This window comes from Scleropages formosus, chromosome 6 (assembly GCF_900964775.1).
Source record: "Scleropages formosus chromosome 6, fSclFor1.1, whole genome shotgun sequence".
NCBI lineage: Eukaryota > Metazoa > Chordata > Actinopteri > Osteoglossiformes > Osteoglossidae > Scleropages > Scleropages formosus.
This window is the reverse complement of record NC_041811.1, coordinates 24,757,347-24,774,396: the sequence shown is the minus strand read 5'-3', so window position 1 is coordinate 24,774,396 and position 17,050 is coordinate 24,757,347. Positions and strand designations below refer to the sequence as shown.

General features: G+C 42.0%; 1 protein-coding gene across 1 annotated transcript; it reads left to right on the top strand.

Annotated features, from left to right (window-relative positions):
- Nucleotides 1-492: 492 nt before the first annotated feature.
- Nucleotides 493-16,015, top strand: ak3 (adenylate kinase 3). The gene is made up of 5 exons (XM_018749163.1): nt 493-906; nt 6,521-6,640; nt 7,810-7,982; nt 12,343-12,461; nt 14,891-16,015. The coding sequence occupies exons 1-5, from the start codon at nt 759-761 to the stop codon at nt 15,009-15,011; spliced, it is 681 nt and encodes a 226-aa protein (XP_018604679.1). The 5' UTR covers nt 493-758; the 3' UTR covers nt 15,012-16,015.
- The last annotated feature ends 1,035 nt before the right edge of the window (nt 16,016-17,050 follow it).

Sequence of the window (17,050 nt, the reverse complement as noted above, 5' to 3'; positions counted from 1 at the left end):
TGTGGACTTTGCGAACTTTAATTTTAAAAATGCAGCCGGAAAGTAGTTTTCTCCCGGAATTCCCTAGAAGAAGGAGGAGCTGAACACCGACTAAAAACCGACGAGTAACGATATTTACCTCAGTTTAACTGCACTGGCACCGTGCGCATATCAACACACAATAACTTTCCTTACATATTTCTCAGGAAGCTACCAGTGCTGCGTACACCTCCTAATGGGGCTACAGAATTAACAGCCAAACAGGTCACACAGCTATTCCGTGTGTTTGAACAGTTACGCCGTGTAAAACCGGCACTGTTCCATCCATCGCGTTTCGGCAACTGGACTAATTTCGGATGATTGGCATCTTCGTGGGCGGAGCCACCGGCAGCAGCTCCTCCTCCTCCCTCCTCCATCTTTTCTCCATCTCTGACTCCGCCCCTTTTTTGCTGCTCCGCCCTCCTCCTTCTTCTCATTCTCGCTCCTCCATGTCCTGCTCCGCCTCCACGCCTGTGAGGGTTCAGAGAAAGGCTCCTTTCCGAGCTCCGCGGGTAGCACAGCACCCCCAACCCGCACTTCCGCGGCTGCATACGTAATCGCTGTATTTTAACTTTTTTTTAGTCGTTCCAAGAGGATCCTCGGGAAGATAGATACGTGCATTCTCCCTGAATATCGCCAGAGAGGAATAAAGCACAGTTTTAGCGGTTAGTTAGTCAGTGTGTGGGACTGTGTCTGTGTGTGTGTGTACTTGTGCCTGTGTGGTCGGCGATCGCGTCGAGATGGTGGTGCGCGCGCTCTTCCGCGCTGTCATCATGGGACCGCCGGGCTCCGGCAAGGGAACCGTGTCCGATCGCATCACCAAAACTTTCGGACTCGCCCACCTGTCGAGCGGAGACGTGCTGAGGGTGAACATAAAAGCCAAAACAGGTGAGACGGCGGACGGCGAGGAGGCGTGCATGCGGCGACACGAGCGATGGGAGTCAGTCAGTGCGTTACCGTTAGTAACTACGTGCTATGACTGCGTGCTGATGGTTGCGCCGGTTCACACGACAACTCTGGACACCATTATTACGCAGTAAATCACACGGTTCGAGTCGCTGGCAGCCGGCGAAGCTGAAAGTGTTCAGCTCCACTCAGCATCGCTTCGGTGCCTGCGTGTCACCGGGGGGGGGGGCAGTCAGTCCGTGTGCCACACACATGTCTACTATTTACAGTCAGTAGTATGTACGTGTTTTTTTACTGCAGCTGTACTCTCACTCCAGAACTTGTGGAAGCTACCCCCCCCCCCCCCCCCCCCCCCACTATTATGAATATGTGACGTACATACAGGCACCTGCAAGCGAGACAGACTATGTGAAGTACGTATTTCTTACTTTCGTTCTTAAAATTAATGTAAATATAAAACATGCGTGGATTTCGAAATGTTCTACAGTACGTGTCAATGCCGCGCGGCAACAGGTTGAACGCAAGGCTGCGCGTCGCCCACCTCCGCTCGCGTAACCGAGGCTCATCCGCAAACCGATGCTTTGCCCCCAAAGTTTGCTCACCTCTTCATTTTAAGTTTCACTCCAACATTTCAAATATAGTTTAAAAAATGATATCTAATTTTTGAAATTATAAAAATAATAGCAATGCATTATGTACTGTTTCGCCGTCGCAGAGTGCTTGTCCCGGGGCCTATAGCAGTGCAAATGTAATTGGAAGATGTGTAATTGAGAGCTGTGCATTTGAAATTGAAATAAGAACTTTGTCACTGAGCTGTGACGTTGTACTAAGTAAGTGCCCTACTACTGCTTCAGCACACTTTTCTCGTGACGTTGCCTTGAGCTCCTTCTTATAGACTAACACTTGACTAATATAGTGCTCTTATCCGTAATCTTTATTTGTTCCAGGGCAAACTAGTAGAACAAGAACCCTTATCATGTCGAACTCGGGCAGCGTTTATAATATGGCCTGCCTTTAACGTACTTTTTCCCCCGTGAGCTGTACTTTAACGTACCACGTACAGTACTGTAGCGACCCGCGTTACCGCGAGTTTGAGCGGGAAAATGTGTTTATTGTAAATGGTTGAATTATGGGTAAAATAGAATGGTGTTTAACCGTTGTGGGGATTTACAGGGATAAGCCATAAGGGAGTGACTGTGGTTGCAAGTAGGAAAGAGGGGGGGAAAAAAAAGCCTGACGGGTGCTAAGCAGACTGGGAAGATTTGCTTGAGGTGTAGGTTCTTGAGGAAAAGGAGTACTAGATTAAGCATTACTTCCTGGTGTGCCTCTGTTCCAACAAACACTCATGTATGCCGTCTGTGTGTCCCTTGTCGCCCCATCTGAACCCGGAGTGCAGTGCGTTTCAGATTATTATGAACATATGAAACAACTGGTGCTTTAACTTCAGTTCAGCAAAATGTTTACACGAAAAACACAGTACCTACCTGGGGGTTGTGACATGTTTCAGTTGATACAGTTTTACTGTACTGAAAAGTAAAAGCTGTAATGTGTATTAGCAGGTAAAGCTTTCTCAAAATTGTTGTTGCATTGAGATGACTGATATTTTCCTCAGTGATGTTCATTGTTGTGTGTGTGTGTGTGTGTGTGCGCGTGCGCATGTATAGTATGTTTATTGTACGTAGTGCTCTTCGCTAAAGACCTGTTCATTATACCGCGGAGCTATCCTCTGAGGTGACCCGTTGACAGTTGATTGTCTCCTGCACTCAGATTTACCACAATCTCCCACGCTGACCTCTCCTGACCTTTCTTTGAGCCCCACATTCCTCTGCATACGTTGTTGCCTCATCACAGGAGCTCCGTTGGCACCGAAAAGAATAAACAAACTTCAAATCCAAAAAGCAACAAATATGCGTGAGAAGAAGGTGGCTGAAAAATGTGGGTTGGCCATCCGCTTATCAGCAGAGTCCCAACGTGTGCTGAGCGACACAAAGCTGTGGTCGCTGTGGACGCTTTCCTTTCCTCTTGCAGCTCCGTCTTTTGACTCCCTATTGCTGGTCGTTTTCCCTCCGATTTACATCCACATTTACAGTTATTCATTTAGCAGATGCTTTTCTCCAAAGGGACGTACATCTCGGAAAATACAATGTGTGCATTATATTAGCAGAAAGAGAGACTTAGTTGCAGACACGTGATTCTTAAGTACAGTTAGTTACTTTCTACCATATGAACCAATGTACATCACACGAGTAGCTGCATAAAGGTTTATCCAAATAATCAACAATCCCTAATCGCATTCCTATTTTTTTTACATTACAGGAGTAGCTGTGAGAAGCTTATTGCTATTGTTATATGCTTGTTGAAGCTGATCGCTTTTTGTTCCCTAATTGCGACACACCACTGTAAGAAATGCATTGTAGGAATGTGATAGGATACAAGTGTACTAGAAAGGAGTTCACTCAATCATTCAGAAAACCTTTATGAAATAAGTTGTTTGTCCGATTTGCTATTTTTTGTGAAACTTCAACCCAGATTTTTTGAAGTTATAGATAATTGGCTGATCACTTTAGCAAGTATGTAAAAGTAATCTTAATGTTATGGTCCACAACAGAAGGTTGCTCTGTAAATAAATTAATTACAGATATGTTTAATTTTGTTTTAATTTTCTTCCTCATTAAAAATTAATATTTTATCCCCCAATTCAAATGAATTCTGCTTGTCTGGACACCCTTCTGGAACTATTACGTAGCGCTGCGTGATCATACCTGTGAAATCAGGTTTCACCTGCCTATTTTTTTATGTATGGGGACATAGTTGTAATTTCTCAGTGTAGTGTTTCTGTCTTTATGTTGCTGTGACTACTTTTCATAAAGCAAATAAAAAATTAAAAGCATTATTTGTGAAATTGAATAGTTTTACTTACTAAGTTATCTGACATATCATTATGTTCTTGATGAAGGTGGAATAGATCCTTTCTTAACCCTTTAAATTTAATTGTCTTTTTGGGAAATGCTTGTTTAAATAAGATATAAAGTGTTCAATTAAATATGCATGTGAATTTTGTTATTGGCTACATTTGCCATGTAGTCAATTTTATTTTGAAGGAACTTTAAATCACCTTTGCTTTTGCTGCTTCTCTTCTTCCTAAAGTTCTTCTAGGATTCTAAAAAATAACTTGCTGTACTTTTTTTAATTTAAGTTTTATCAGTGTTTAGGATTTTATGATCCTAATGAGAAGTTCTGAAAATAAATTTTATTTTTGTGAATATCTTTCAAAGCTAATTCTGGAGTGTCATGAATGGTTTTGCCGTCATTTATTGTGAGTTGCCCAGGATACAGGCATTTCTCTGACTTCATGATGTTGCCTGTAAACCAGTTTAGAAGATCATAAAATACTTAATAGAAGGTTGACCTTCTTGTCCAGCAACTAGTAATAAATTCCAGGTCCCTGTCTTTTGAAAAGCTTGGTTACTTAATAGGCTTTTGTTCCTGTGAGTAAACATTTCTATGGAGCAATGCATAATTTGTGGGTTTGAGTTAAAGGTAAAAAAAAAAAAAAGTGAAAGGGAGTTTGAAAGGATGGCTGGAGTACGTGTATAATTTTAAATGAGGAGGTTCTCTGGTTAGGTTATATAATTTTAATTTAATAATTGAATGTTTTGCCTAAAACAAATCTTAGTGCAGTGTTGTCTGGAAGTAAGTGAATCCATCATTTAGTTCTGTAAATGTCTTATGGAAGTTCATTCAACTTGAGGTCTCTTTAGACTGAAGAACTGTTTGATACACTATCCTGTATGAGTAAGGGTAAAGTGTTCAGGTTATTTACCTTTTCATATGAAACGGCTGCCTGAACTTTGTCCTGGGAATTGACTGTCCAGCTGGTTAACTTGGTATACATTTTTAGCTACCTGGTTACAGTTACCTCGTTGACTGAGTTATGTACCATGAGATTTACTTATTTCTGCAAATGCACTGATCCTTATGTTTTTCTTTTCTTTTACATGCAACTCCTCCAAACACAATTTGCTTTATTTAACCATTTTCTTTTAGAAAAGTAGGAACTGCTTTTGGTAACTAAGGATTTTTTTGTATAACTGGCATGAAGAACTGCACTGGAACTTTTCACACTTTGCAGCTGAAATACAAAAGTTTTAACTCTTGTTAAAGCCTATGTGAAGAAAAAAATTTACTTCCAGATACATACACACTGGCTGAAGGTGCTGCTCCCAAGCAGGGTTGCGGTGAACCGGAGCGTAACCCGGCAACACAGGGCGCAAGGCTGGAGGGGGGAGGGGACACACCCAGGACGGGACGCCAGTCCATCACAAGGCACCCCAAGCGGGACTCAAACCCCAGACCCACCGGAGAGGGGGCCCTGGCCAAGTCAGCTGCACCACCGCACCCCTTATCCCCAAACTATCCCCAAGTTCATTTGAAAGTTGTAGATGACATTAGTATTCATGATGCTTTTTCATAAGGACCATTTTGTTTATGAGGATCAACATCTTTGTAAACTGGATTTGTCATGCCACCCCTCGGTATCTTTCTTGTTGTGAAAGAAACTATATTTCCTTTTCTGGAACCGATCAGCCCCAGGAGATCCGCACAAAACACTCAGACATGTAGAGACTTTTCACGACAACATGGGCCGATGGTAGTGTTCCGTACAGTTGGATGTTTCTCCACCATTCGTTTTGCTTTGCCTCCTTTTATTTGCAAGCTTATGCATACGTCATAAGGCATGGCAACACTTTAAAAACTTCCCTTGCATCTGATGCAAATGTGATCTTTACTCCAAACAATTTGTCCCCATTTAAGAAGTGTGTCGGGACACATCCTAAAGGTTAAACTGTCTTTGCGTTTCGTTTTACTTATCAACATTTCTCCATTGCGTTAAACAGACAGCATACATTTTCTAACATCTTAACTCTTGCATCACATTAGAACATATTAATAAATTGAAAATATTAACTACTTGAACATATTTTCACATGACATTTGAACAAAATTTTTCACACCACGTTATGATGATTGCTTCTGTTATGGGATATAATTGCTTATTGCATCAGTCTCCAGTAATGGATTAAAATCTATAAATCCCAAAGGGAAATCCGCTTTGGTTGTGGCAACGTAAAATGTATCGCATACATAATTAGCGACATATATGTACATACATATAGTGGTAAAGTGACCAAACATATAAGTAGAAAAATAAATATTTAACAACTGAAATGACTAGAAAATAAGTTAATGGGTGAATGACTAGACAAACTTATTTAAATGCAAAGAGGGCAGGAGTGGATTGAAGTGAGATAAGTGAAGTGAGGTGGTGCAGGGTGCGGTGGGACAAAGAGCAGCTCAATAGCGCTCAGTCATTAAGAGTTCACCACTCAAACAGTGTGACAACTTTGTGTAGCCTGATGGCTGCTGGTAGAAATGACCTGAGGTAGCATTCCTTAGAACGTCGCAACTAGACCAGCCTGCCGCTGAAAGTGCTCCTTTCCTAAAACCGCAATGACCCATTGAGATGTTTCCCCTCGGTTGTAAAACGAGTGATGTGTCCTCAAATTTTTTTTTTCATTCTGCCGTTTTCCTGCAGAGCTTGGGCTCCTGATGAAGTCATGCATAGACCACGGCCAGCTGGTTCCTGATGACGTCATCTCCCGGCTCATCTTGGGGGAACTGCGCAACATGGAACAGAGAGGCTGGCTGCTTGATGGTGAATGCGTGGTGCACAGACACACACCAACGCACACTGAGGAGAGACTAAACAGAGAGCTCTTGGGAGGCTGAACAGCTGTACCGACATAGCCAAGTTCTGCAGACATCCTTCTTGTCATTTAGTAGATGGTTCCATAAGGACACTGCATAGCATTGTTATAGACAGTCATATGCACTTCCACAGACAGAAGATAAGAAATTAGTAAGCCTCCACACTGATGAACAACCCCTAAGACAAGGGTTTTATTAAAGGAAGAAAAGAAAAGTTTAGACCTTCATCCAGGGTTTTCTCAGTTCAGTTGCTAGCGACTACCTGTATAGTTCAACAATCATTAACAAATCTCTTACTTGTAAGTAAATCATTTAATGCTGGAGAAAATTATTGCAGTAGTAAGCAATTTTTGTGCCTACTTATTTTTTAATTATCCTGCTCTCCGGTGGGTCTGGGGTTCGAGTCCCGCTTGGGGTGCCTTGCGGCGGACTGGCGTCCCGTCCTGGGTGTGTCCCCTCCCCCTCCGGCCTTACGCCCTGTGTTTCCGGGTAGGCTCCGGTTCCCCGCGACCCCGTCTGGGACAAGCGGTTCAGAAAATGTGTGTGTGTGTGTGTGTGTGTGTGTGTGTGTGTGTATTGAATTTATCCTCCATAGCGTTGTGCTAAGTTATATTAGGCAGGAAACCAACTTTGCTTAGCTGAGTGTTACGTGAGTAATCAACGTAATGAAATATGGAAGAACAGCAGGTAAAATGTTTCAGTACAAAAGGCTGAAGTTTTCTATTATGCAGAATGTTATTAATTAATACACTTCCACCAAGTTTTTGTTTTTTTTGTACTGAATTCTTGAGGTGAGGTGTAGTTCTATTTTTATGGCTCCCTGGGAAGTTTGGTATACAGACTATTACTATAATTTTTATTTTGCCTCAGTGCTCCTTCGAGTTAATGGGGTAAATGTAGTGTGGAAGTTAAGCCTATGAACTAAACATGTTAATTGTCAGTGTTGGCATCAACACTCCATCATGGTACAGATCACAGTCTTAAGAACTCTCCTGAGTAGGGATCTTATATTATATATATGCTCTGACCTCTGCATTTGACATCACCCCCTTGGAAGCAAAGCACGGTTCTGATGGGATGTGATTCAAATCTTGTCTTTCGCTTCCTTCCCGGAAGGTTTCCCACGGACTGTGCCCCAAGCGGAGGCCCTCGATGCCGCTTTCAGCATCGACACCGTCGTAAATCTGGATGTGCCTTTCCAAACCATTCAGGAGCGCCTGACATCCCGCTGGGTCCACCTGCCCAGCGGTAGAGTGTACAACACCAGCTTCAACCCACCCAAAGTTCCAGTGAGTGAACAGATGTGGTCTTCTTGTTCCATGTGAATTGACAATGAGTTTGCTTGTGGTGTAGAAAGTAAAACCATCATGGTGTTGGTGGCACTTCTCTGGTGGTGCATCAGTGATTATCATGAACCCAAATCCCTGCTGAGCCACCGTGACGTCATCTATGGTGCGGAGGCCTGGGGAACCCAGATTTCACCATGTTTTTTCAGGAGGATCAGATGGTCAGGTTCAGGACCGCTTTATATCTCACAGCTAAGCCTACTCTCAGCTGGGCATCTAGCACACTGGATCCCACTGTGGTATGTGAGGTGTGGGAATTAGGGAAAATGGTTATAATTCAAGTGGGGGGTCAGAATAAAACGCATTTTTTTTGTTTTTATTGTGCTGAATGTATGAAATTTAAAAAAAATCCTTCATAGTAATTTCTGTGGCGTAAGCTTCTGGTTTAACAGTGATTCTTGTGGGTGTGTGCCCTACCAGTTTTTGTTAAAACTACGCACAACGCTGCCTTGGGCTGATGACTTGAAAAGGTGGTGTTGTGTGTCACGGGAACAGGTAACCGAAGGACAAGCACCCACAGGGACTGCGGTTTTGAACCCCTGGTGTAATCTGTTTAATGCGCGCTTTATTTAGCATAATCTTTCATAGGTCGGCTAGGTTTTCGTGAAATTACTACTAGCTGTTTTCAGTTGCACAGACATCATCACTAAAGAGGTTTTGTAAAGTGCCTGGACTGTAGGATTATAAAGCAAATGGACTAAAGGAAAATATTTATTTAGTAGATCGCATAGACAGGTTACAGAGATGACTGATAAGAGCTGGAGATTTTTGTTTGCTATAGCAGTTCAGGGTGAGACCTTTGCTCTTTTCGTTGAAGTGATTCAAACAAACTGCTTGAAAGCCAACAAGGAATCAGGATTGTTCAGGGTAGATTAAATAGTTAAGGTCAAATGTGGGATGCTGTGCATTAGAATTAAAATCATTCAAGCATTTCTGTATAGGGCATTTCTTTTAAAGTGTGTCAAAGTTCTGTGTAGGATTTTCAGTTCAGTTCAATTTATTTTATGAGGGGCTCTTCTCACACGGAGCGCTGAACAATCAAGTGACACACACATACACACACATTTTCTGAACCGCTTGTTCCATTCAGAGTTGCGGGGAGCCAGAGCCTAACCTGGCAACACAGGGCATAAGGCCGGAGGGGGAGGGGACACACCCAGGACGGGACACCAGTCTGTCGCAAAGCACCCCAAGCGGGACTTGAACCCCAGACCCACCGGACAGCAGGACCCGGTCCATCCCACTGCGCTACCGCATCCCCCTTCAATCAAGTGACATTATAACGTAAATAAACGGTTAGCTATATAACGAATTACTAGAATTATCCTAGGTAGTTAGGCTATAAATTAAGACAACTGGGTCCCGTCCTGGGTGTGTCCCCTCCCCCTCCAGCCTTGCGCCCTGTCTTGCCAGGTTAGGCTCCAGCTCGCCACAACGCAGTTCGATGTGTGTGTGTGTGTGTGTGTGTGTGTGTGTGTGTGTGTGTATAAGACAACTGGGCATGGAGGAAAGGCAAATAAAGTGCCACTGGCTGCCCACCCCTCCTGGGTGCTCTGGATAGAAAAAGAAAAAGGGTGGTAGTAGTAACAGCCAACAGAAGCAGTCATACACAGCTCTTTATGACATTACTATAGTCGCTCGTAAGTTCATGAGTTATGTCAAGGTGCTAGTATGGTGATCTTGTCCACTAGGGAATGCAGTCATCAGCTCGCAGCAGTTTCCTAAAGGGATTTGAAGAATGAAAAATTTGTCAGTGTGGGGGAAGTGAAAGTAATTTTATAATTTAAAGCTACACACACACACACACACACACACACACACACACACACACACACACACTGTCTGAAACCGCTTGTCCCAAGCGGGGTCATGGTGAACCGAAGCCCAACCCGGCAACACAGGGCGCAAGGCTGGAGGGGGAGGGGACACACCCAGGGCAGGATGCCAGTCCACTGCAAGGCACCCCAAGCAGGACTCGAACCCCAGACCCACCAGAGAGCAGGACCCGGCCAAACCCGCCGCATCACCGCACCCCCATTGATTTAAATCTAACCAAGTACTAAATTGCAATAAGGTTGGTACCAAAGTAGTGCTTTTTCCTCAGTACGGACACGGCATGTAGGTCAGATAACGGAATGCAGGGCTGGATGTTGTGTCTATGTTGCTGGAGGAATTTGGAAATGAAAACGCCGAGCAAAACTTGAGCTGCGGATCCTTGGTCCTGGCATGTGGTCTTAGGTGTCATAGCTATAAATAAACATTATAATGAGCTTTTAGTTAGTTCATATGGTTTAATTTTCTAGCTGATGCAAATGAAACAAGAAGGAGTGTATTAATGTGTATTTAGTAGTATAACTGGTGAGATAGGCCACATTGTGCGACTCCTCAAACAGCCCAGCCCAGCCCACCAGAGGTACAGCCTGGTCACGTTACTGGGCTGTACGACTTCCCCGTAGGACAGCTTCCAGCACCGTGACATAATATATCCAGTTTCACAATCCTGTGCTCAACTCTACACTGTGAACACGGTAACTGGGAAAGATTAAGCAAATCTGCGGTATGTGGGTGCAAGTCCATGGACGGCTTTATACGTCAAAAAAACAGCGTTAAAATCGGTTCAGAGAGTGAAGCGTGTGCAAGAATGTAATGTGGCTGAATTTTCCATACTTAAGTATTCTAGTAGTCTTCGAGTTCAAAAGCGTAGCTCCGTTCAGACGTGGCCTCTGTATTTTGTGACATTAGAGTTGATTATATTCCCTTTTGCTTATGAACTGACTTTTTGCTGGTTTTCATGATGAAAAAATGAAGATGTGTGATCCTGGTGTGCATCTTCACATTCTTTTGGTTTGTTTGACGTGAAAATGACGAAGAACTACAGAACACACAGGAGATGACCGTGACTTTAGACACAACATAATGGAACAGCGAGGGAAATGCGCACGCGCACACACACAGAGTCTGAAACCGCTTGTCCCAAGTGGGGTCACAGCAAACTGGAGCCTAACCCGGCAACACAAGGTGTAAGGCCGGTGGAGGAGGAGACGCACCCAGGACGGGCCGCCAGTCCATCGCAAGGCATCCCAAGCAGGACTCGAACCCCAGACCCACCAGAGAGCGGGACCTGGTCAAACCCGCTGCAACACCATGCCCCCCCCATGCGAGAGAAATGTGGCACCAAAATTGTTTGAATAAATAGTACTTAAGACAAAATCTATTTTGAAAGCCACGCTTGAACAGATATAAACTCAGTGTTACGGAATAACTTTATGATGCATTAGCAGTTTCTAGCATGAGGCAGATGTTGGGAACAATGTTTGTATTTAGGAAAGGAGAGGATACTTAACCCCTGTAGGAAAACTCACAAAACTTTCATTTGATTTATTCGGCTAATCTGGTTTTCAAGAAAGCGGCGAGAAAAGCAAAACTTTTCATGGTTTGTATCGGGCATTTGAATGTAAACATAGTAGCCCATAATGAAGATGCATTATCAGCCGTGTTTAAGGGGGAGTTAACTTCCTGAGTTCTGATTCCTTATGGTGCCATCTTTACTTTGGGTACCAGAAGGGATTTTATTTATGATGGACGTAGTCACCTGTCATTGGCTAAAATGATTGATATAAATCATGGGTGGTTAGCCTTTGATGTTAGAGCAGTTAAATAATATTACGAACTATTGGTACAAAAAATAAAAATGATTATTGCTGAGGAACTGAAAGCACTAGTCTTGGAAAAGAGAACTTTTTACACACACACACAGTCTGAAACCGGTTGTCCCAAGCGGAGTTGCGGCGAACCGGAGCCTAACCCAACAGCACAGGGCGCAAGGCCGGAGGGGGAGGGGACACACCCAGGACAGGACACCAGTCCATTGCAAGGCACCCCAAGCAGGACTTGAACCCCAGACCCACCGGAGAGCAGGAACCAGCCAAACCCGCTGCGCTACTGTGTCCCCCTTGCAAGAGAGCTTTAATAAAATATTATTTTTAATAATGTAATTATTTTATATAGGCCCTTTAAAAACAGGTCTTTACAATGACAGAATAAAACAAAGTAAAAAGAAAAGGACGATGAATGATGAGAGGAAAAGGGATAGAAAAAGCAAACACTGTTACATGTAAGTGATTTTAAATATGTTGATATATAGCCTGGAATATATACATAATATGTATTATGTGTACATTGTACGTATTCAAGAGCAAGAGATTTTAGGCGAAACCACCTTTGTACTTTGAATCAGGCTCATGTGTTACATGTAAAATGCATTTTCTTGTCTTTCACTTGTCATTTCTGTTATTTTGTGTAGGGTCTTGATGATGTCACAGGAGAGCCCTTGGTCCAGAGGAATGATGATACACCAGAAACTGTAGCCAGGAGGCTGAAGGCATATGAGAACCAGACACAGCCTGTCTTAGAGTACTATAGGTAAAAGTTCATGTTTATTCTTTCTCCTTCATTTCACATCTCTAAACCGGAGCAGGTAAGTCAGCGTAGGTTGATTAAATGTGACTTGTCAACTTATAGTGGTATTGAAGGGAACCTTCTGTCTGATGATGCTGATATGATGTTTCGTTAAGGGAGATCGCATTACTTTAGATTAAATCACAGCATGCGCAACATCTATTTTTAAGGTGGACAGTAATGATTATGAAATCCTTGCAGGTTATTTTTGTTCAGTTTGGATTGTTTCTTCATTAGCAGAAACCAGAGGGCAGGGAGATTTGGACTCTTATTATAGCCTCTAATTTGTGCCCCGGAAAAAAATCTGTGACAGATGGTTCAGTTCAGCAGGCTCAAGGGAAAATGTGAAAGTACAGTGGCAGAACACGGGGTATATTCTCATATGGACTGTCAGTATAACCTGACACTGTCAGTATTGAAAGTTATTATTTTAATGTGGGGAGATTAGATGGAAGAGACCTTATGTGGAAGAATCTGGAAAATGTGAAAGTTTGAGTATTTACTTATCAACTGCACTTCATCTCGTTGACAGTTCATGCTTTCTTCTCTCTGCAAAGGGGAAATACTGTGATCCTGTCATTTTGTAATGGAATTACAAGAGACAGTTGTGATATTTTTCGTGGGTAAAGAATATCCCAACAGCCTTGCAAACCTGTAGAAGTGTCTTAAGAGTTGTCAAAAGTAGCTGTTTAACGTGATAAAAAGGACATAAAAATTACAATAGGTGCAGTGATTTGCTGTTTATATTAGAATGTGGATTCTGATTAATCCTATTTGGGCTGAGCTTGAGCAGTGTCACATTTACATATATTTACATTTATTCATTTAGCAGATGCTTTTCTCCAAAGCGACGTACATCTCATAGAAAATACAATGTGTGCATTACATTAGTAGAAAGAGAGACATAGATACAGATGTGATTCTTAAGTAGTTTCTTTCCACCCTATGAAACAATATTCATCACATGAGTAGCTGCATAAAACTATCAGAATATACTGTAGATAAGTCCTCATCATCTTCCTAGTAAATTTTTATTTTTTTTTGGAAACACATGTAAACATGTACAATACATTACAGGAGTAGCTGCATAGATTTATCTGGGCATGATCTTAAAGTTACAGTGCATGAACATTTACACCCTACATGAATTTAAGAGATTATGGACAAAGTGAGTCTGGAAGAGGTGAGTTCTAAGACCTTTTTTGCTTGTGGACAGAGGTTCAGCAGTTCTGAGCGAGAGGGGGAGGTTGTTCCACCACAATGGAGCAGAACGGAGAATCTTCGTGCTTTACCTTTTGTGCGTGGGACCACCGAGCAGGCAGATGTGGAAGAGTGTAGCAGTCTAGTTGGGGTGTAGCGGTCTTGTAGACATCTGGGAGCAGTTCTGTTGATGCATTTGTAGGCCATAACCAGGGTCTTACATTAGATCCAGGCAGCTATAGGAAGCCAGTGCAGAGAAACAAGTAGAGGAGATAGATGGGAACGCTTAGGCAAGTCAAACACAACTTGGGCAGCAGCATTCTGTACCAGCTGAGGAGGTTTGATGGCAGTAGGAGGAAGGCCACACAGGAGAGAGTTGCAGTAGTCTAGGCGGGATGTCACCATAGCCTGGACAAGAAGTTGCGCAGAGTTGGTTGTGAGGTAAGGACGAATCCGGTGGATGTTATGCAGGATGTATCTGCAGGTCTGGTTTGTGGTTTCGATGTGCTGAAAGAAAGATAGACTTTAGTCAATCATCAATACCAGACTCTTAGCCGAGGACGTAGGCAAAATGAGGAAGTTGTCCAGTTTGATCGAGAAATCGTGACAGGAAGACAGGCCGGCTGGGAAGTGTAGGATCTCTGTTTCGGAGGGGTTGAGTCGGAGGTGGTGATCGACAGGCAGGCAGCGATGCACGCGGAAATGTCTGATGCTAACACACAACATTACATTAATTTACATTTATTCATTCAGCAGACACTCTTCTCCAAAGCAATGCACATCTCAGAAAACAATCAAAAGTGCATTACACCATCAGAGGGAGAGATCCAGATGCAGACACATGATTCTTGAGTACAAATTGTCTCATACCACAGTATACAGTTCAACAAGCCTGATTCTCTTCTTATCAAAAAGACATCCGCGAACCCTGTTCAGCGCTTGATAGTACACCATAAACAAAGCATTATAGCTAAATTTAGAGAAGCAGTTGCGCACATGCAAGTGTTCTGGAAGTTGGTCACGAGCATACTTTGTACATGGTGAATTTGTCGTTGCCCTTGGTGCTTGTCTGAATGCTTTGTGGGATCTAGTATTTTACCCAGGTCAAACTTCTCGTGCACCGTGCTTCCTGAAGTTTATATCAGGACCGCATGAGATTATACACAGATTTCTCATCCTTTTGATATTCACAGAAGCAAAGGACTGCTGGAAACCTTCACTGGAACCGAAACCAACAAGATCTGGCCCAACGTTCACGCTTTCCTGTCTAGGAAACTGAGTTCTGGAATTCAGGAGGCTGCTGAAAATGTGTAGCAATCAAGAACTCCTCAGAGGTTAACAAATATGAACCATATGACCACTAGCGGAGGCTTATAGGAAAGTCTTAAAATAAGCGGAGTAGATAAGTGAGGTCCTAGTTTGTCTGGCCCAGGCGACAGAATAAATTTAAATGTGAACAGTACCTTACATGTATTTGGAGACCTTGTTGAGGAAATGTGGAATGGTAGAAGGTTCGGGGGAGATCAGAGGTTTTATGGGTAAAGGGGAAGACTGCCACTTGGAGGAGGCATCAGCTATTGAACCAGGAGTCAGTGCTGCGGATGAGGAGTCGTGTTTGTTGATTGGGAACAAAATGAATGTTTTAAACGAAATATGAATTGCACTCTTAAATCTTAGAGAACGACTGCCACACCTGTGTGATTATTCTTGCTGCTGTTTTAAGGGTTTGTTCTAACGCACAACACGATGACTTGATTTTATGGGCCTGGTGGAGTGCTGATTTTCGCCTTAATCTCCCTCCTCTAGGATTAAAGGGGTGTGCACATAGTGTAACATCACAGTACAGAGCCACAAGAGCTAAATGGTGGGCTGTACAGTAATATATAAGTAATTACAAAAAAGATCTAGATACTAAAGAATTATATGCACTTTAATTATTTAGCAATAACATTTTTTATAATATGGCTCTTAATTTCTGTATCTGATGTATAAGACGTCCTTAGATGCCACTCATTTGCGTTAAAATAATACTCTGATCATTCCGTAGTGAATGCAGTTGTGCTTGAGAAATCAGTGTTTGCACTGGTTGTTTGACCACATTTAAAAAGTTTTTTCTTTTAATTCATTGGCATCTGAAGGAATAACATGATGTTGAATGTTTAAATATTCAACCGCTGTTTTTGATCATTGCAATTTGTTTCAGCTTATTTGACAGGAATGCTGAGTAATTTTTAATTGTATGCTATAGATCTGGATGTTATGAACATTAGCAGCTCCTCTGTTTTGTTTTACTACATCTTGTCTAAGATTTGTCTGTTTCCCTGGAATTGATTTGAAAGTGCAGATTTAAGTGACTTTTTAATTAAGTATACCTATTATTAGGTGATTTACACAGATTTGCTAACTTTTCAAAAACACTCAGTATGATACTTCTGAATGTTTTAATTGTTTATGTTTTGAATTAAAATCAAGAGAAAGTTTGTCAGTAACTGACATAGCCTTAATTTTATTTCCCACGTCTTGTCTGTACACTACTTATTTAGAAATATCTGGTAGCCTTAAAATCCTAATTCTAACTGTATGAATGATTATTTGTGTTACACCTCATATAAGAGGAAAATGCATTTTTTTCTAGTAAATCTTTTTGCTAGTCATTTTCAATATAAATACAATATCTTCACAGGATAATTTACATAGCTTTTTACAATAAATATCATTTGGAAAATGTGCTGTGTCCTTTTTTGTCCAAGGCAGTAAAATTGTTGATTTAAATTAAATATTCTGTGTTCCAATACAAAAATCCTATAACTGGGAATTTTTGGGGTCCCTCAAACTTAGTTCCATTTGCCCTTTCAGCATGCATTGATACGAGCTACGATTTCAGATGAGTTTGGCAACAAAATCCTGATAGGTGTGCAAAACTTAATGGTGATGTGACTTGCTGTGTTGTTTTCCTACAATGGTTTATAAGGCCTTCAAGTTGCTGTTATTGTTTAGTTTGGTATATTTACCACGCTTACTGTTGACTGCTGCCTACCACTGTAAAAAAGGAAACTTCCAAAGGTCCCTGTGTTATATGCAGTGTAGCATTTGAAATTACTTTTTCTTTGTTAGAACATAACTATGGGTTTTAAATTGTGAAATAAAGAAGCATTAAAAAGAATTCATTCTGTATTGGTCATTCTCCATCTTTATTGCCCATAACTGCCCTCAATATTGACCGTTGCAGAATCTCATCGCACACATTTTTTAAACATACATATTGTTAAAGTAATTTTTAAATTTTACTGCAGTGTGAACTTTCTGAAACAGTTTATTTGCATTGGAATCACCAAAAAACCAAAGAACTGAGT

What these genes read in the sequence shown, in the direction of transcription:
- ak3 (XM_018749163.1), top strand. Translation starts at nt 759, where the DNA reads ATGGTGGTGCGCGCGCTCTTCCGCGCTGTCATCATGGGACCGCCGGGC. An exon ending in GAGAGGCTGGCTGCTTGATG is followed by an intron (nt 6,641 to 7,809) that starts GTGAATGCGTGG and finishes CCTTCCCGGAAG; the next exon opens with GTTTCCCACGGACTGTGCCC. An exon ending in TCAACCCACCCAAAGTTCCA is followed by an intron (nt 7,983 to 12,342) that starts GTGAGTGAACAG and finishes TATTTTGTGTAG; the next exon opens with GGTCTTGATGATGTCACAGG.